Below are 18,172 nucleotides of genomic sequence, written 5' to 3' on the forward strand. Positions count from 1 at the left end.
CTTGTTCGAGCACCATATTGATTTTGCGTCGTTGTTCGCCCACTGTTTTTTCGTATGTCTCGTGCCTCGCTCAGTAATCACGCTGGTGTCTACAGGACTTGCGCTACTAGTTGTTCCACCTTGCGCTTTCCATACAACTGAGTACTGATCAAACTGACAGCTTTTTCTCGGAGTAGAATAATTTCTTTGTTTATGGTGAATTTAGCACTCCTGATATCAAAAAGAAATTGATCAGTTCGGCACGGCATCAAATGCCGTGTCGAACTCAGTAATTAATACTTTTTAAAACAATCAGCATTGCAGCACGTCTTCCGCCATTTTCACGCGGAGAAATTTTGCCACTAGTTAGGGATGAATTTTTCTGTGTTTCCAGCATTATGTGCATCTTTGAAACAGAAATTCGTTCGACGATTATTTGGGTGTTTATCTGAAAAACCATGGTATTTCAATGTTGACGTTTCCAATCATTTGGACATTTCGTACGGAGTTTTGAACATGCTTGTTGAAAAATAGCTGCTCGAGCTTTAATCTGGAAAAAAAGTAAATTGCTTCCCTTGAGGTCTGGGTATATGGTGGAAAAGGGTTCAAAATACATTGAGCATTAAGAAGTGTTGGTGGACTACATGATCATTAGCCATCACGATGTGAACAGCGCGGTCTGAGGAACACATAGCGCTGCTTATTCCTGCATGCAGCACCAACTCTGTAGAACTTGCAACCTTTTGGCTATCTTCAGGGTTTTATTTTTCGAGTCTTAAAATTCCGAACGGTGCAGGCTGCAAGCTTGAATATATGCGCTACTTAGGCAACAAAACACAAGTGAACAAAACGACGCACACCACAAGCGCAATAAAGATTATGAACGAATAAGCTAATATTTCTAATTACTACTAATAAGGCTAAAATCATGCCTAGAGTTCTGGGACAAAGATTTTACATATTGAAGTATTATAAGGTACTGCTATGGAAATAAAGAAAATAATAGTTCATTATTCCGCGAGTAGTAGCAAAATCTTTCTTTTCAAGTTTCTCCATCGCCTGCATAGAGCAATTAAGAACGCCATGTAGAAAACCACTGGGGAACGTTTTTTACGATAGCAAAATTGTGAATAGCAAAAAAAAAAATGCGAGAATTCCGAGACGAGATCTGCGGATATAGTCAACTCTTACAATAGAGGGAGAAGTTGCGTCCGTAAACCGTTTCCAGTTCAAAAATGCTTTTGTACAGAATTGCTCAAAAGGAGGGGTTAGTATGTGTATAAGGGGTCAGAATATGTTCGTCCTCGGGGAATTCAACGTTTGTGTACCCAAATCATCAGGCCGAACTTTTCTCCTTCACCTCTGTCGAGTACTTATCTGAAGTCCTTCTATCACCTCTATCACTGCTATCACCTCGAGCGTGACACGAGCTGCGGGCTTGTCATAACATATCGTGAAATATGACCTTGCACGCTGCAACGGCAGCCACAAATAAGCATTGAGTTTGATAGAATACTGGAAGCAAAAATGAGAACCAGTGGATGAATACAAAGCGGTATACCCAACTAGTACGGATGAATTCATTCATGTAGGAGTTTCTTTGAAAAAGTGAAACATATAAAGGTCAGAAGCAATTTTGGCGCGCTGAAAGCCAGCAATTTTGTTTTCGTTGCTATAAAGCGGTAAATATAATGTTATATATGAACAGCAAGCTGTACTCTAACTACACCAACATTGCGCCTTAAGAATAAATAGGTTGTGCTGCTAGACCTTTCAAATTCATGACATTTTGCTCTTACAGTAAAGCGAGCTTTTGGGCGAGTTGGTTCTTTCTCTTAGGCATAGTAGCAGCGCAAAAAAACACACGCAAGAGAAGAATAGACACCAAGAGACACGCACAGACGCTGCACTCAACTGATTTTATTCCAAGCTATCAAAGTGGAATATACAGGCTGCGTCGCGCATGCGCGTTAAGAGAACGAAAGAAGGCGCGCCATCACAGCATCCTGATCATACATCTTATCTTGCAGCACAAAAAAGGGCACGTTCCGAACTATGCAGCAGAATTGACGTATCGCTAATACAATCACTGCCCCATTTCTTTATATGGAAGGCTTCCAAAGCTCACGTGCGGTCTGGTCTTTACCTCTGCAAATGACCATAGTACTTTCAAAATGAGGCGAACACTTGCAAGAACTGCAGTGCGGAACTAAGCGCACGTGCTCACTGTTCTGTAAATTTAGTTGGTACTCCCTGAATCGATCGTTCAGGCATCTGCCTGTTTGGCCTACATAGGCTTTCCCGCAAGACAACGATACCTCGTAAACCACTCCTGTTTGCCAACGCACGCATGGCCTGGCATGCTTTTTTCCGCAAACTTTTTTTGCGGATTCCTTGCCGGAGATACGAGGGCATAGCTTAGATTGTTTTTCCGGAGCGGTATCCCAGAGGCATCCCAACGAGAGGTAACGAGAGGCATCCCAAACCTGCCCGCGACCTTCTTCAGGTTGCCGAAATTTTATGCGGGTAGGGGACAACTTCCGGTCGCACGCTCCTTTCATCTTCCCTCGTCTTCAGGCTCTTCGTGTGCTTCTTCACTCTTTTTAACGAGGGTTTCGGCAACCGCCGTCACGACCGACTGAGGGTACCCAGACGTTACGAATCTTTCCAACTGACTATTAAAGCTGCTTGCCATTTCGTGTTCGCACGATTTCTCCAGTGCTGATTCTAGGCAGTGGTTTACAATGCTGCGTTTTACGACCTTTTAATGAGCGGAATCATAGAGTAGGAGCTGTTTTTGTACACGTGGAACATACGCCCAACACACAAGTTCCTCACCAAACTTGACACGTGTGTCTAAAAACTGAACGGCCTTTTGCTTCGGTAACTCGCAAGTGAACGTCAGTCCCTTCCCATGCTTTTTGAAAGCGTCTAAAATGTTATTAATAGTACCGCAGTAGTGTAAAGGGCTCTGCTTGTCCAAAATGATCAAAAAATCGTCAACGTATCGGTACACTTTTGTGACTTCGTCCAGGCTAAAAACAAAAGATAAAATCTGGTCAATGCTGGCTAAAATATCTCGCTTAAAATGGGTGCAACGCATGACCTAATGCAAATTCCTTTGGTGTGCAAGTAGTGCTTGTCATTAAAAGCGATAAAAGTACTTTGGTGGTAAAATGCTAAAAGCATCAAAAAATTGTCAACAGACATGCGAGCTAAATTCTGAAAAACTCCCCTTGACGACCAAAGCTGCAACAGCCATTTCATCACTGAGGGCGCACCATGAACGAAAAGAAATAAATAAACAAATTAGGTACTGTAATGATTTCAAACACGCGGCGGCGCGAACAGTTCAGCTTCGCTGGCCTGTGCATCAGAGCCCTATGCAATGGTGAAGTACAACACACTCTCGCCCAGTACATAAGCAGGCGTACGCTGTACGCCTGCTTATTCCTGCTTATTCAACTAAAACTACTAACTGAACTAAAAATACTAACTAATATCAACTAAAACTACTAACTAATATCGTCGCCAGACATGACTCAGCAAAGCAAAACCATTTCCCAACCAGGCTAAACACGTCCTTTCGCACGTCTATTCGGTTTAACTACGTGAAAACCCTCCCACTTTTTTAATGCAGGTGTTTCCAGGCGAATGCAGTAGTTTTCAGGCGAACAGAGACCAAGAAATTGATTGATTATCGTGTTACATAATCTAAGATGGGAAGAACGCCTTACCTCGAACACTGACGTTATCCGCAGGCTGTAGAACACCGGGAGGAACAGACAGGCGACGAGGGGTGCCACCGCGATGGTGTTGAGGCCATTCCAAATGAGGTGAAAGCCGTACGCGTAGAAGTGCCCCGTGAAGCCTACCAGACCGGTGGAAGAGATCAGACTGGCCACAACCGACGCGGCCAGTGGAAACGCGCGCAGGGCTCTGCTTCCGAGGAACACCTCGGCCGAGGTGTCCGCCGAGCGAGCCTTCCTCCGTAGGGAGAAGTACAGGCCCAGCCCAAAGTTCAGAGCCATCAATGTGCCGAACACCGCGTACTCGGCGACCCGGGTCATGTTCGCTGGGCTGGTTGCTAGGCTGAGCGGAAAGCTTGGAGGCTCCTGTGAAGAAACCGAAAGAGCGCCACACTCCCGTGAGGATTTCTTTAAACGGATCCGCGCCGGGCGCCAACGCCAAAGCGACTGCTCTGTTCCTCTCTAATCCTCTGGATGGCGACACATCGCCGGCTGGCTGGAAGCGCCAGGTGCCTCGTGTTGACGACGCACTGTATCGCCGTAAGGCGAGCTGAGAGTGTGTCCAAGTTTCGCGGTCGTCGCGATTCTTCGACTGAGCACGCCTTTGCGCGACAGGTTTCCGGAGGTTACTGCGCGCGAGGCAGACTGGGATAGAAAGGAACCTGCGCAATCTTTCCGACATCCGCGAAACGCGATCGGTGAGCAAGAGAGGGACCGTGAGGGGAGAGGTATGACCGGTCACCTGACGGTCTTAATCGGCTTAGGCTCCACGTGTTGCTGACTTTAATTACGGCTTGCGCTTGCCACAGCTTGAATTCTCCCTCATCCCCCTTACTTTCCTCCTCGAAGCTGTAGGTGACTTTCTCTTCGTGTTTTCTCCTGCGCGAAAAATAAATTGCCAGCATGTCGGAAAAGCGTGAAAAGCTGGTTCGAGTAATTGTGTGTGGACTTTTTTTAGCGGAAAGTTTGAACTGAGATTTCGCGTACTTTGGCAGCTGGCATTCTCTGTGAGGCAGAGACGCAATGACCAGCGCCTGATCTATCAGCCTTTTTTGCAGGTGATGCTGAAACTGAAAACAGCATAGTAAACAACACTTTGAGTGCTTTCGAAGTGTTTGTAACCGGCAATTCGTTACAGAAATTGCTGTCTATGTATGTAATATATTACCAACAGCGTGTCGCAACCTGCTGCAAGATGCAGTGCAGGACTCTGAGTATCAAGATTGCCAGTCACTGAACTCGACTTCCCATCCACAGCTGCTTTCATTTATTTTGCGAAGGCTCACTTCGGCTCACGCCCCGACTAGAACTTTAAAATTTTTCAAAATGAACAGCCTTAATGGGCAATAATTTCTCATCAGTCTTCAGTGCATACAATGCATGTTACTGACTTAAGAGATAGCTCGGAGCTAGCAACACAGTAGTTGACGGCGAAAATATACAGGTTCAGTTATATGCATAGAAATGTCCAACATTGGTTTCTTCCGCATATTAGCTTTAGTGTAACGAACTAGCCATGAAAGGCTAAATGGTGGGCCAGTTGGTATGACATGTCGAAGAATAATTTTTACCAGCCGAAAAAAGACGAGGCACAAAAGGAGAACCCACACAGGACAAGGCTGGACTACTAACAAGACTACTAACTAGCCATGGTAACACATAATGGTTCTGTCGCCCCCGTGTGGGATGTCACGAGCGATAAAGTCGTTAAAGGGACAGCATATCCTGGGGGCAACTATGAATATTTTCGGTGAAAAGAGAATGACGACATCGACGCCTCCGGTGAATCTATCCTGATTGTTGTGAACTGAATTCTGTTAAGTTCTGTTTCATATTTTTTTTATTATTCTTTTTACTGCTTACCGCGAAAAAACTACCAATGTCACCAACTTCACGATGCGAAAGTACCAGCGCCGGGGCGCCTTTAGCCTCAGAGAGTAAATCTTATTCAACCCTCAAGAAACATTTCCCACCAGCCATCTCCCTACCACACCACAGGGTGGCTGTCCATTCACCCGCCAAAATTCGACACTCCAGAACCTCCACCCAAAAACAACCCACGGACGTCTACTTTCGACAAGGCCTCCGCCCACTAAAAGCCCGCGCGACAGTGGAACGAAAATTGACGGCGAAATAGAATACAAATAAGACGCAGTAGGAAAGTCTGCTGTCAACGTAGCTAACCAGCCAGCAACCTCCCCAAAACATCCACATAGCCAGAGGGCCGCCACTCACCCACCGTCAACCTCTGCCACCAACCTCCGCCGTCCAGAAAAATACTGCCACGTGTGGGAAGCCTTAGTTTAGATTAAAAGCACTCAATCGAGCAAAAGCATCCAAGTAACCATCGAAGGTAAACACATCTGCTTTCTGAGAACTGTCGCGTCAGGTTTCATACAAATCCTGTCAATTTTTTTAACAGTGTCAATGTACATCCTGATTGACAATGATGGACGACCTGTCTGATGTAACAGCTTCGAGCAATTCGAATGGGAGCACTTCGTTCGCATTCAAGAAACATAATCACTTTTCGTCGGTGTCAAAGTAAAAAGAAGCGGAAGTATAGGTCATGGATCCAGATAGACGCTGCCTGAAAGAATGTATGCTTCTTATGTTTAGAAATCATGAGCTATTTTCATTATTAGTATGTGCTTGCTTTCATGATGTATATTAGTGCATGCTGTTCTATTGAATGCTCCCGCTGATGCACGTGACTTGCTAGGGTGTTTTTTCTTTACACAAGAAGCGCACTGCCTACGGTTTTCCGCACATTGCCGCACTCAAGAGATTGGAATAATCTCCCATGGAAATCTATCGTGGCACACGAGGTCTCTATAACAGCTGTATTGTGAGATCCACACACAGCTGTCAGTGACAAGACTCACAAACTTCCAGTCTTGGTGTCGTAATCTTAGGCTGACGCCTCATATAAGAATGTGTGCGTCAGAATGCCTTATACATGAATTTGAGAAATCATCGCCAATGATCGCCTAGCTTTATGGCTGCTAATCAGGAATTATCTGTAACTGCGCCTCTCTCCCGTTGCCTGTTTCTTTACAGCTCTATCAGTGGAATACATTGAACAATGAGTCTCACTCTCTCTATTGTTGTACCTGTCGCTGAGCTTTCGTAGCTAAAGCTTCGTTTTTTTTTTTCGGATCACAAAATAATTTTTTTCGCAATTTCTCACGAAGATGCGCTGCAGAGACGCGTTAGTTTACCTATGTGCTGTAAAAAAGCCACCCCACCACTAAAGACGCAGTGCGGACAGAGGTCTCCAACTGTTTCTATGAGTATTCACCAGCGAAGAGGCCTACGAAAACGACACCGAACTGCATGTGTTGCATGCACAGCTTAGTCTCTCTCTCTTTCGTAACTTGGGCAGATGAGCCACAGGAATAAAATGCACCCTTCTATTCTTCCTTCTTTCCTTGAGTGCCCTCTTGAGCGTGGCCAAATGAAGCCAAAGCTGAGCTGTAAATGCACACTCCGCCACAAACTGTCAGCCGACCTTTAACGCAGACGTGCACTGTGAATCTCCTGAACACGTGCTAATTCCTGGAATACGAAAAAGGAAGTCCCCGCCTGCTCGTCTAGAGCAGCTCACTCTACACTCCGTTTCATAATTCAGGTGCAACGCTGTGAAAGGTACGGATGTAGTCCGCACGACAAAAAAAAATGAAGCGTGTTACTACGCGCTTGTTCTGTGCCCGAGTGGTCTATGACACGAGTAAGCGACAGCGTGTTGTCAGCAGCAACCAAGCATTTATTAGAGGATGTGCCATGTTGTAAGCCTAGAGGCAAAGCATTTGCTATGTTTCGGTCACCACAAGGAACGCACTACTTTTTGGTCGCGGATGCTGGTAGCGAAAACAAGAGCCCTAGATTTGACAGTGTTGCACCTGTTGTATGGAACGGAGTATATAGTGTACTCCATCTATAGATGTAGGAATATCAGGATCGTCTAAACGGACGCGTCAATAACGCCAACCGCGTCGACTCGACAGCGGCAAGTGTTACACTTGTTGCAGACACTGCTCACCAATACAGTTTACACGATTAAACGACATAAATTTGCTGCCGATCTTGACGTGAACAGAGAAGCAGTATTACTTACCCCTCCTGTAGAATACCACACATGACGACGTGGGTAAACAAATCAATAAATTTAAATTAACCTCTGGGGAGACTCCTGATCGCCAAGGCACTAAGGATGAAAGGTATGTACTATCTGATTCGAAGGAAGCACTGGAGCGCTATCTGCGCCTGGGTGCACCTCAGCATCAATGTCACTGATATTAATGTCACTGTCACTGATATCAATGTCACTGATATGCTGAGCCTGAGCATACCCTCTTCCCGAAGTTCCCGGTAAACTGCGGGATGCAAGGAAACAAGCGTGCTGACGAAGGAAAGGCCACTCGTAGTTATCTCCAACCATCAGTGTTTGTGTTTAGTACAGCGCATACCACCTGCCTTCATTCCAGTTTTAGGCAGCCTGCGCGGTGGCTCAGTGGTTATGGCATTCGGCTGCTGGCCCGAAAGACGCAGGCTCGATCCCGGCCGCTGCGGTCGAACTGTGCGTTGTACTGTGCGTTGTGGGTGCACGTTAAAGAACCTTAGGAGCTCGAAATTATCCGGGGCCCTCCACTATGGTGTCCGTCACAGTCTGAATCGCACTGGGACGTTAAACCCCCATAAACCAAACCAAACCATATTTCTATCTTTATGCGCAGTGCGACGGCGATGCACTGGGATCAAGAAAGCATTCGACACGGCCGCCTACAAAGACTGGATGTTGACACGACGTTTAAAATTCTCCTTCGCATTTATCAAACCACGCTAACCGTCTGCGTAGACGTAGTATAAAGGAGGCTAACAGTCATCGAAACGAAGCCGAAACATAGACATCCGTTTGGCGTGGATTTCACGCGTGACAACTATGAGAACTGTGCCTTATGACACAGCCCTGAGTCAGTAGATCATATTATCGTTGTTTGGCTTTGCACGCGTGCGAAGGAGTGGTGGTGGCCGCATTTCTGACGCGCTTTGACGCCAGGCCCTTCGAAGCGCACTTAATCTTAAGGACTTGGAAGATTCTGCAGGCAGTTCGGGCGTTACTTCGGTGTTCAAGCAGCACGTGCCAAGAGTCGTGGCGGTGGTCAGACAAGGTGGTGACGTGCTTGTGTATATTCGCACTTCTGTACACATCATCATCAATTATACATCTGTTTCCTCCTTTTTCACACTGATGAGTATATGAGGTCGAAGATTCTTCTCTTGGGCCGACCTCTCCGCTTTTCCTCGTCAACAGAAATCTTCCTATATGTTTATTTGCCCAGTTTTATTTTTCCTTTTCTTACCCACGCAACGGCATTGGCTTTGAATAATAACAAATAACAAATATAGCAAAACAGTTATCGCCACGAAGGCCGAAGGTTAATCAGAGAAATTATTTTAATCATCGAATCACCACTTCACTTCAGCGGCTATTCGCCGAGGCACGTTGGTGAAAAGCGAAACAGCTACAAAAAAGTTAGCTGCTGAATAGGTAGATCTTGCGTAACAAACCATTTCCTATTCGTTTTGCGAAGCATCGCTAATAAGGTGTCATAACCTTGCCCCTGAGTGCGCCCCGGCCGCAACTTTCTCGTTCCAGGTCAAACAGAGCGTGACCGCAATTAGTAAGCGCATGCATAATGCGCATACTTAAGCCCTACGTGAGGTCCCCGTCTGCGGATAGTAAACAGATGCTCTCCGTTGACATGTCTAGTTTCAATGCCGGATAGGTTGGACTAGCTCAGCCGTCAATTTCGTTCAGCAGCTCCTGATTAAAGGACCAGAAACATACAGTTTTTGGTGTTCGCTTTTTGTCCCTTGAAAGAAACCTACGAGACTGGCTATTATGAAAATGAACTGAAAACACCAGTGCGCAGCGGGAATAGTGAACAGTAACAAACTAGATGAGATTTTGTATACTGGCAGTTTTGGTCTCGATCAGTGCCAGAGCTGAAGTCAACCATGGCGCCACGGTCGACCGGCTGACCTAAGTATACTCACAGTCCCGCGAAGCTTTCTGTTGAGGAGACTTCTCTGTAACGCTATTGGAGAGCTTCATATGCTGCCTGCGGCTGCCGTGCTACGAAAGTCTAAGCGCTGTATGTTTGATGGTTAATTTCGATGGCTATTGCGCTTTTGTGCGCTAAGGTAATTAAATTTGTGTGCGTTGGACTATGTTGAGCACATGTGACCTGTCAGCAGGCCGTTCCGGTTGCAGAGGCGCGATCGAGAAAGTCCTGCCGCGGTGACACTGAGCTGCCGAGGAAAACGAAGCGGAAAATAACGTGGCAAGAAATGGCTTCAGAGGCAACAACAACAAGAAATGGGTGGTTCCACCTCCGCCTCAGTGCATTAGTGTGCTTCTGAAAAGCATTTCCCATTCTCACACTTCAAAATAGTCGACACTGGCGCCCTTCTGCGAACATAGTGAGCCCGCAGGATTAAAGAGTCTGATTTCGGCGGTTGTGGAGAGCGAATCGACAAGTTTTAGCGAATGCCAATGGCGATCCAGAGTAATTCCGGTAACACTGACCTGAAATTAACGATTGCTTAAGTTGCAGTACTAGCGTACAATGAGCGAGAAGCGCCAACGTGGCCCCATTTGTCGAGCAACGTTGAAAGGGGCCGGCAGCTGTCGTTGGCGTAACTTGTCAACAACAAATTACGCCGTTTTAATCGATGCAAACTGTCGCTTAACGCACCTCTGGATGAAGCGATTGAAAATAAATCATTGTTGATATCAGAGAAAGCAGATGCAGTTAGTAGAAGAGTCGCCGCGGTGACTCAGTGGTTATGGCACTCGGCTGCTGACCCAAAAGACGCGGGGTCGATCCCGGCCGCGATGGTCGAATTTCTATAAAGGCGAAATTCTAGAGGCCCGTGTACTGTGCGATGTCAGTGCACGTTAAAGAACGCCAGGTGGTCGAAATTTCCGGAGCCCTTCACTACAGCGTCCCTCATAGCTTGAGTCGCTTTGGGACGTTAAAGCCCCATATACCACAAACAGTTAACGGAAGAAACCCGGCAATAAAACGTTTCCCAGACGTGCGTCTGCATCCATCGGCGCTGCTTGCAGATTCGTCCTAGTGTGCAAAGCAGGTAAAGCGGCTACCAGCTCAGGAGACCTAACAATATTCAACATAGAAAGAGCTTTGCGTGCGTTTTACGTTGCGTAAACGAGAAGTAACTATTTGTACATAAAGCCGTTTAAACGACAGTAGCCCTGCGCTGCGGTTGTCCACGTCGGGGCATTCCTGGAGGAATAACGCAGGCACTAGGTAAATGCTGAACGGTGTAATATTACGTTGAAGGACTCGCTTCGCGAACACGCTAGATATTTATTAAACAAGCAGCAGTAAAATGGCAGGCAGCTGATATTGAAATCAACGCCACGGGAAGCTGACCAGTCGCCCAGGGAGGCCTTCCGCGGTGCGGAGTGAAAATGACAACAGCTATTTGTTGACGCGTACAGCGAGACACCTTACCTGTCTGTTGCCGCCCAACTGCTCCGATCTCGACGACCGCCATCGACACCCCAGTACGCCGACCACCGGAGCGTCGCTGTCGTCAGCGTATAGTGTTACGAGTGCAAAGACAACGCACAAAATGCATTTTTCGACGTTTTGCCGACCAAGACCGGTGTAGTGTGACCGCGCTTTTTGCGCAGCTATCATGCGCCGTTTGCTTTCTAAAGCAAGGGCTGACTATGGACTGCGATGATGTTTTCGCTTGCGTACTGCGCGTTTTGCGTTTTGCGAGTGCAAGCAGGAGACAAGCAAGTGGCCTTGTGCCTCGTTTAATGGGTGTTCAGTGTGCCCTAGCTTTCATGCAATGAACTTCATCCGTGCAACGTTATTATGTTGTGCAGTTCGTTTTATGGCAAACGTCTGCTCCTGAAAGGCATTCGTATGTCATTAACGTCATCCTCGTCAAGGAGCAAATTCGGTTTGAAAGCTAAATACTAGAGCCGAGGCGGTGGCTGAGTGGCCACTGCGCTCGGCTGCTGATCCGAAATACGCGGGTTCGATACCGGCCGCGGCGTCGAATTTCGATGGAGGCGAAATTATAGAGGCCTGTCTACTGTGCGACGCCAGTGTACGTGAAAGAACGTCAGGGGGTCGAAAATTTCAGGAGCCCTTCACTACGGCGCCCCTCATTGCCGGAGTAAATTTGGGAAGTTAAAATCCTCCCATGAACTGTACGCTGAATAGTAGAATGACGCTGCGGTGGAGTAGTTTCCGGCAGAATTAGGAAGGCTAATCCCACCTGCAGCTTACAACTCAGCTCAACTCATAAGAATAATCGAGGAAAATTCTGAAATTTTGGATGCATATACGACCCGAAATATAACAGAGTCCTGGTCCCTGCGGCGGCTCGATGCACTTTTACAAACGGTGGCGCCTCTAGAGGTCACCGCTGACCATATATGAAACTCCGGCGGTAGTTTCGTAAGCACAAGAGATTCAAGGACTCTACCTTAACTTATTCCTGATGATGTCGGCGTCCCCGTCAAGCAAAGTAGATGTTTCAGTTGGTTGGAGCATATTCATGGTGGGAAACAGCGGAAACTAGACGTAACATACAAGAGAAAAATGACAGCACAAGCGCTGACTCGCCACTAAAGGTTTAACCTTCAGTTGCGAGTCAGCGCTAGTGAGTCTTCTTTCTCTTGCGTTTTGCTTCTAGTTCGCGCTCCGTTTCACAATGCATAGTCATCGTCAAGCACTTATTTTTGCTGCAAACAACAACTGTGTTCGGTGATGTCACAACAAGGGGGGGTTAGTGCATTCTGACGTCACTCGACGCGGGTGGAAATGCCGAGTAGCCCTTCGAACAATCAATAACAGTATGTTTCGCTCAACGCCTGCCAACAAACCTTGCTACAACAAATCTCTTTACGGCCGCGAGACAAATCGGATTGCTCCTTTGCGCTCGGAATTTTGTGTCTGTACCCATTTAGGAGAGCGAAGGGGCGGGCACTGCACGAAAACACATTTTCACTCGCAAAAAAAAATTAGTCACTTTTGCACAACTTTTTGCAGCAGCTTTTACTTCTGTTTCACGAGCCAGGTATTCGTTTTCCGCAGTGATCAAAACTACAAAAAATGTCCGCATTTGATACTGGAGTGCTCTTGATAGAACTGCTTTTGATAGAAAAGGATCAGACTAGAATAACCAGTTTTGAACGTCCCCTTGGTTTTGTCGGTGGAGGCGTCTTGAGTCGGTTTACCTCGGTGCATTTTAACCCGATGCGCTTTCCTTGCTCACGAGGTGCACAAACAGGGGGCACGTGTAATATAGCAAAGATTTAACTGGGCTGATGACCGATAAGTCCCGCCGTTATTCAATACGTGTCGCGCACACACAAGCACACCATCGGCGAGTTTCCTTTTTGCCACACCCCCGTCGCCTACAAGCACGTTTCGACTCAGTCCCAACCGCAAAAGAAATATATGCCCACGTCACCGAAAGAAGCGCAAAGCAGTAGACCGGCAAAGCTGATAATTTATCGGCTGCTCCTTTCACTTATCCTAAGCTTAAGGATTCTGCCCTGACTCAAGTCTCTTCCCTCTCCCTATCTTTCCCTGTCACGTGGAACGACGCATACTCGCATCAGCAGGGGTTTTCCGACATATACCACTGAGAGTCACAGCCGTGGACACTCGCGGCATGGATAGCTTTATTCCAATAAATTCGACTGTGTGCTTTGTATTTCAAGCATTTTCAAGTCCGAAGGAACACCGAGGATTTAGAAGACGCCAAGCGCTAGAGTACTGCATAATTTCTGCCACTTAGGGTCCTTAGCTTTGCATTTATATCTAATCGCTAAGGCTTCTCGCATTCGCCCTGCACAGAAATGCCGAAAACTTCAGCCGGCAGTCGCACTTGCTATTATGCGCTCGCTATCTGAACATCACAAGAGCAGAAGAACCGCGTAAGTGGTTCTCCAAAACTTATTTCAAAGCGTGTTCTGCAGAAATTTCCTCAATAATTCCGGAATTGTTCATCATGATAGAAATAATTAGCACCGGAGTTTTACCACAAACAGTACGAGGCCTTTTTTCATGCCACGTAAATAATTTTCCTTCACCCCATAAATTCGACACCGACACAAAACACACCACCTGCATGGGGCTGCATGCAAAACTGCCTTTCTGTACATTATGGAGGATCGAAATTGTGCGGCAGGGCCACTCGTTTCTCTGGAGAATAAAAACGAACGCAATGACGAATGAATCATTCCTGGTGGCGACGTTCCCGTAAATTCGAGACAACCGCTTCTGGTTCCCATAGCTGCCGCCACGGGGCGCATGTTTCCGCACAATCGAAAACATTCCCGTTAATGCGTGTCGCAAAGTGGACAACGTCGAAAGGAATAATTTTCCCAGCGTTTTCAAAACAGTGGCAATATTAAAATTGTTTCGTAGCTCTCTAGGTCATCCTTTTGCCAGTATTTGTAACACAATGACCACCACACGCATGTCACTTATGCTTGGAGTAACAAGGCCGATGAAAGCCTGAGTAGTTTTATATTAAACTACAGACGTCCTCACACATCGTGTTTTTAAATTGCATAAACACATTTAGTACTTCACTATCTTCAGCTGCGTCATATTGGAGGGATGCAGCATGTTGTGCCATAACCACTTTCGACAAGTGACATGTACCATGTGTACATTCCCAATTTGCATGCCAATGCTAATTTATATGCCAACTAAAGCTATTTCAGCTGTTCATTATTTTTGTTAGGATTCTAATAAAAGGACGACACCTCCAGAAAAATACACTGAAGACAGCTTAAATATGTTTCATATTGACTATTTAATCCAGCATATGAATGTAGTCGCGTTTCGCTCGTCTTAAGGCATTAATAATATTGTTCTTGCATCGCCTAAATATCTACAGTGCGCATGGTTTGAGTTCTTCAGCAACTCACCACACAATTTTTGCTTTTTTCAGGATGGATAATTATGAGTATTTAGGGTGTTTTGCATACCTTTCTAGCCCGTTTTGGTTTTCGTATCCTTTTACAGGAGAAATATTTGTGCAAACCGCCCAAAACATCTCTGTAAGAACGATCATATGCTCCATCGGCTCAGGAGGTTAACATTCTGTTCTATTCAATCTTACAGATTTCTTCGCGAAATGGTTGAAGTGTGCGCGGATTAATATCTTAAACAGTTGAAAATTGAGTCGCATAGCACTAAATGCTAGAACATCCATCAGCAGCCAGGGGATCTGGCATGTGATCAATTAGTGGAGGATTAATTGTGCGAGCCAATATATACTCATTAGGCAAGTCAGTTGCAAATAAATCCCTGTGGCACTGCTAACCTTGAAGCCTATGGGAAAATATACAGCAATGATTAAGAAATGTGATTTAAGAAGTACTCAGTCTTGATCGGTGTTTGTTACCACATGAATGTCAAGCTCAGACCCTAGTACGAGCGAGTAGCTGTGATCATTAGCAAACAATAAAGCATCATCTGCAAACGTAAAGTGTTCTTCCACATTCTCATCGGGTGGTTTGTATATGACAGCAAGGAAGTAATTACTACACTTCAAACAAAGACCTTCAACAGTAGATGTACATTGCGAAAAAGCATTCGTGTATACTCATAGCTAGTGCCATTTTCCAAAAGTAGACAAACACCTCCTGCTCTCCTGGCATTTCTGATCAGGAAAAATGTGTTGTGTCCATCAGCGATGACAACTCCACAGTCCGCAATTCAGGTCTCTGTAAGCTTTGTTGCTGTGGTTTGTGAAACTGAATTCACCGAGTAAAACACAGTTCGTCATTTGTCTTTGGCTCTTATTCAATATTTAAACGGCAAAATGTTGAAGTTACGAGATTCTTACCAGGAGTAATCAACCAAGATTGGACGAATTGGTAAGCGAAGTAGCCATAGCCATGTAGACCTGAATTTAGACGCACCGTTCATGTCGCAAATCCAAATTGTCCAGGTGGTCCGGCTCAATTACGACATAAGCAGTCTGCCCATCTGGTCTTCATTCTTGTACCAAACGTACTTTCACTCAGTCCTCGTGGTGCAACTTTGTGCTGAAGAAGGCAACTCTGACCACGGGTCCCACATTTTAAGAATGAAAACAGGAAGCGGATGACATTTTTTACCGTCCTTCTTCTGGAAAGTCAGTCATTTCGCACACTTTCTGTAGAAACCGACCAATGACACCTGGTGCGCTAAGCTTCACTGTAGTTTATAATCAGCCTCGGTACTTCAATTTATTTTGCAGCCTCACTGACTTTGGACACGGGGACCTTTATCTCAGTCTTAGGGAGGCTGTGAATCTCGGCTTTGACGTCTTCCTATCTGTTTCATTGCATTAACCGCTGCTTGAAGTTCTACTATATCTTTAGTTTCAATTTCTTTCGCTATTTTTTTTCAGCAAGTTAGTTAGTTATATTGATTTTAATGGCGCAAAAGCAACTACGGCTATGATGCGCCAAACACAAGGTTAGGTTTTTGTTAAATGTTACGCTTTTTATACCTAGAGTTTGTTTAAAACATTGGCTTCATTAAGAAACTTAAAAATACTTGAGAGATCAACCAGTGCTTGATCACCTAAAAGCAACTTGGGGTGCAATGGGATGTATTCATAGTAGAGAGTTGTAAAATATTTTTTTTCTCGGTTGTTCCAGTTTTGTACATGAAATTAAAATGTGGTTTACAGTGAGTACTTCGCCGCACATTTCGCAGAGAGGTTTGTCTTGTTTTGTCAGTAAGAAGTTGTGTGTAAGGTGTGTGTGCCCAATGCGTAGCCGACATAAAATAACTTCAGTGAAACGTTCTTGATGTCTACATGATTTCCATTCTCCTAAAACGGGTTTTATAGAATGCAGTTTGTTGTTTGCCTGTTCTTCCCATGCAGCCTGCCACTTAATTCTGAGTTTACTGTGCACTAATTTCAAAAAATCCCTGTGTGGTACGTTATCTTGTTTTATTTGATCAATTCGAGCTTGTGCTGCGCATGCATCTGCTCTCTCATTACCGACAATTCCAACATGGCTGGGCACCCAGCAGAATATAATGTTATGTTTTTGTTTTTTTATTTTAATTATGTTATGTATGATGTTTCCTATAATGGGTTCAGCAGCGTTTCTACAGTGCAGCGCTTTGAGCATACTCAGTGAATCGGTGTAAATGACGCTATTTTTAATGTTTTCTTTTACTATTTGGTCTACGGCTACAAAGACTGCATAACTCTCGGCAGTAAAAACCGATGCATACTGTGGCAGTCGTATCATTTTTTCATTTTTTTCTTGAATTACTGCACTTCCAACGTGACTTTCTGTTTTTCACCCATCAGTGTAAAATTCAGTGAAGGTGTCATATTTTTCTTGCAGTTCAAAGAATTCTTGTAGTATGAGCTGATGTGGCATTTCCTTTTTATGTAAGTGTGTCAGTGTGAAGTCGCACACTGAAGGCAGGCTGTACCATGGTGGTAAATTTTCATATTTTTGTGCAATATTCGGCAGGGCATCCAGTACTCCTAACTCTTCACATTTATCTTCAAAGCGCATTATTAGTGGCCGGATGGATTGTGGTTTATTGTTGAATAATCTTTTGGATGGGCACTTGGTAACAATGGGATGGCAGGGATGTTTAGGAAGAGAACGGGTTTTTAAGACGTATGCGCATGTCAGTGTGACTCTTCTATCCTCTAGTGCAGGCTCTTTAGCTTCAATGTAAAGACTGTTTATCGGGGATGTTCTATATGCTCCAGTTGATAGTCGCAGACCAAGATTATGAACAGGGTCCTGTCGTTTCAAGTAGGATGCTCTTGCTGAACCGTATACTATGCACCCATAGTCCAGCTTGGAGCGTACCAGAGAGCGATAGATGTGTAATAGGCATGTTCTATCGGACCCCCACCGTTTTCGCGAGAGCACCTTTAATACATTGAGGGCTTGGGATGCTTTCTTTTTAAGGTTGTTAATGTGTGGTAGAAATGTGAGTTTCTTGTCAAAAGTGAGTCCTAAAAATTTATGTTCTGGTTTAATTGGTAGTGTGGCTTGATTCAAGTACAGGTTGGGATTGAATTGTAGTCCTCGTCGCAATGAGAACAGAACGGCTACTGTTTTTTGAGGAGAGAACTTGAACCCATTTATCTCTGCCCAAGCAGCTAGTTTATTTAGTGTGATTTGTATTTGTCTCTCGCAGGACGATATGCTGGAGGAAGTGCATGCTATCTGTAGGTCATCTACATAAACCGAATACATTATGGACTTGGGTATTACTTTGGCTAACGAATTCATTTTTACTACGAAGAGTGTCGTGCTTAGAATGCAACCTTGGGGTAGGCCATTCTCTTGGGTGAAAGTCATGGAGAGAGTTGTTCCTAGGCGGACCCTAAATTTGCAG

At 45.3% G+C, this 18,172-nt stretch overlaps 1 protein-coding gene across 1 annotated transcript in view; it reads right to left on the reverse strand.

The window, feature by feature from the left end:
• LOC144097400 (sodium-coupled monocarboxylate transporter 1-like) overlaps nt 1-18,172 on the reverse strand; it is a 117,081-nt gene that overhangs the window by 35,083 nt on the left and 63,826 nt on the right. The window contains exon 2 of the mRNA XM_077630130.1: nt 3,717-4,094. Coding sequence (XP_077486256.1) covers nt 3,717-4,094 — 378 coding nt within the window. The remainder of the gene's footprint in view (nt 1-3,716; nt 4,095-18,172) is intronic.

The sequence above is a fragment of the Amblyomma americanum genome, chromosome 7 (assembly GCF_052857255.1).
Source record: "Amblyomma americanum isolate KBUSLIRL-KWMA chromosome 7, ASM5285725v1, whole genome shotgun sequence".
Taxonomy (NCBI): Eukaryota; Metazoa; Arthropoda; class Arachnida; order Ixodida; family Ixodidae; genus Amblyomma; species Amblyomma americanum.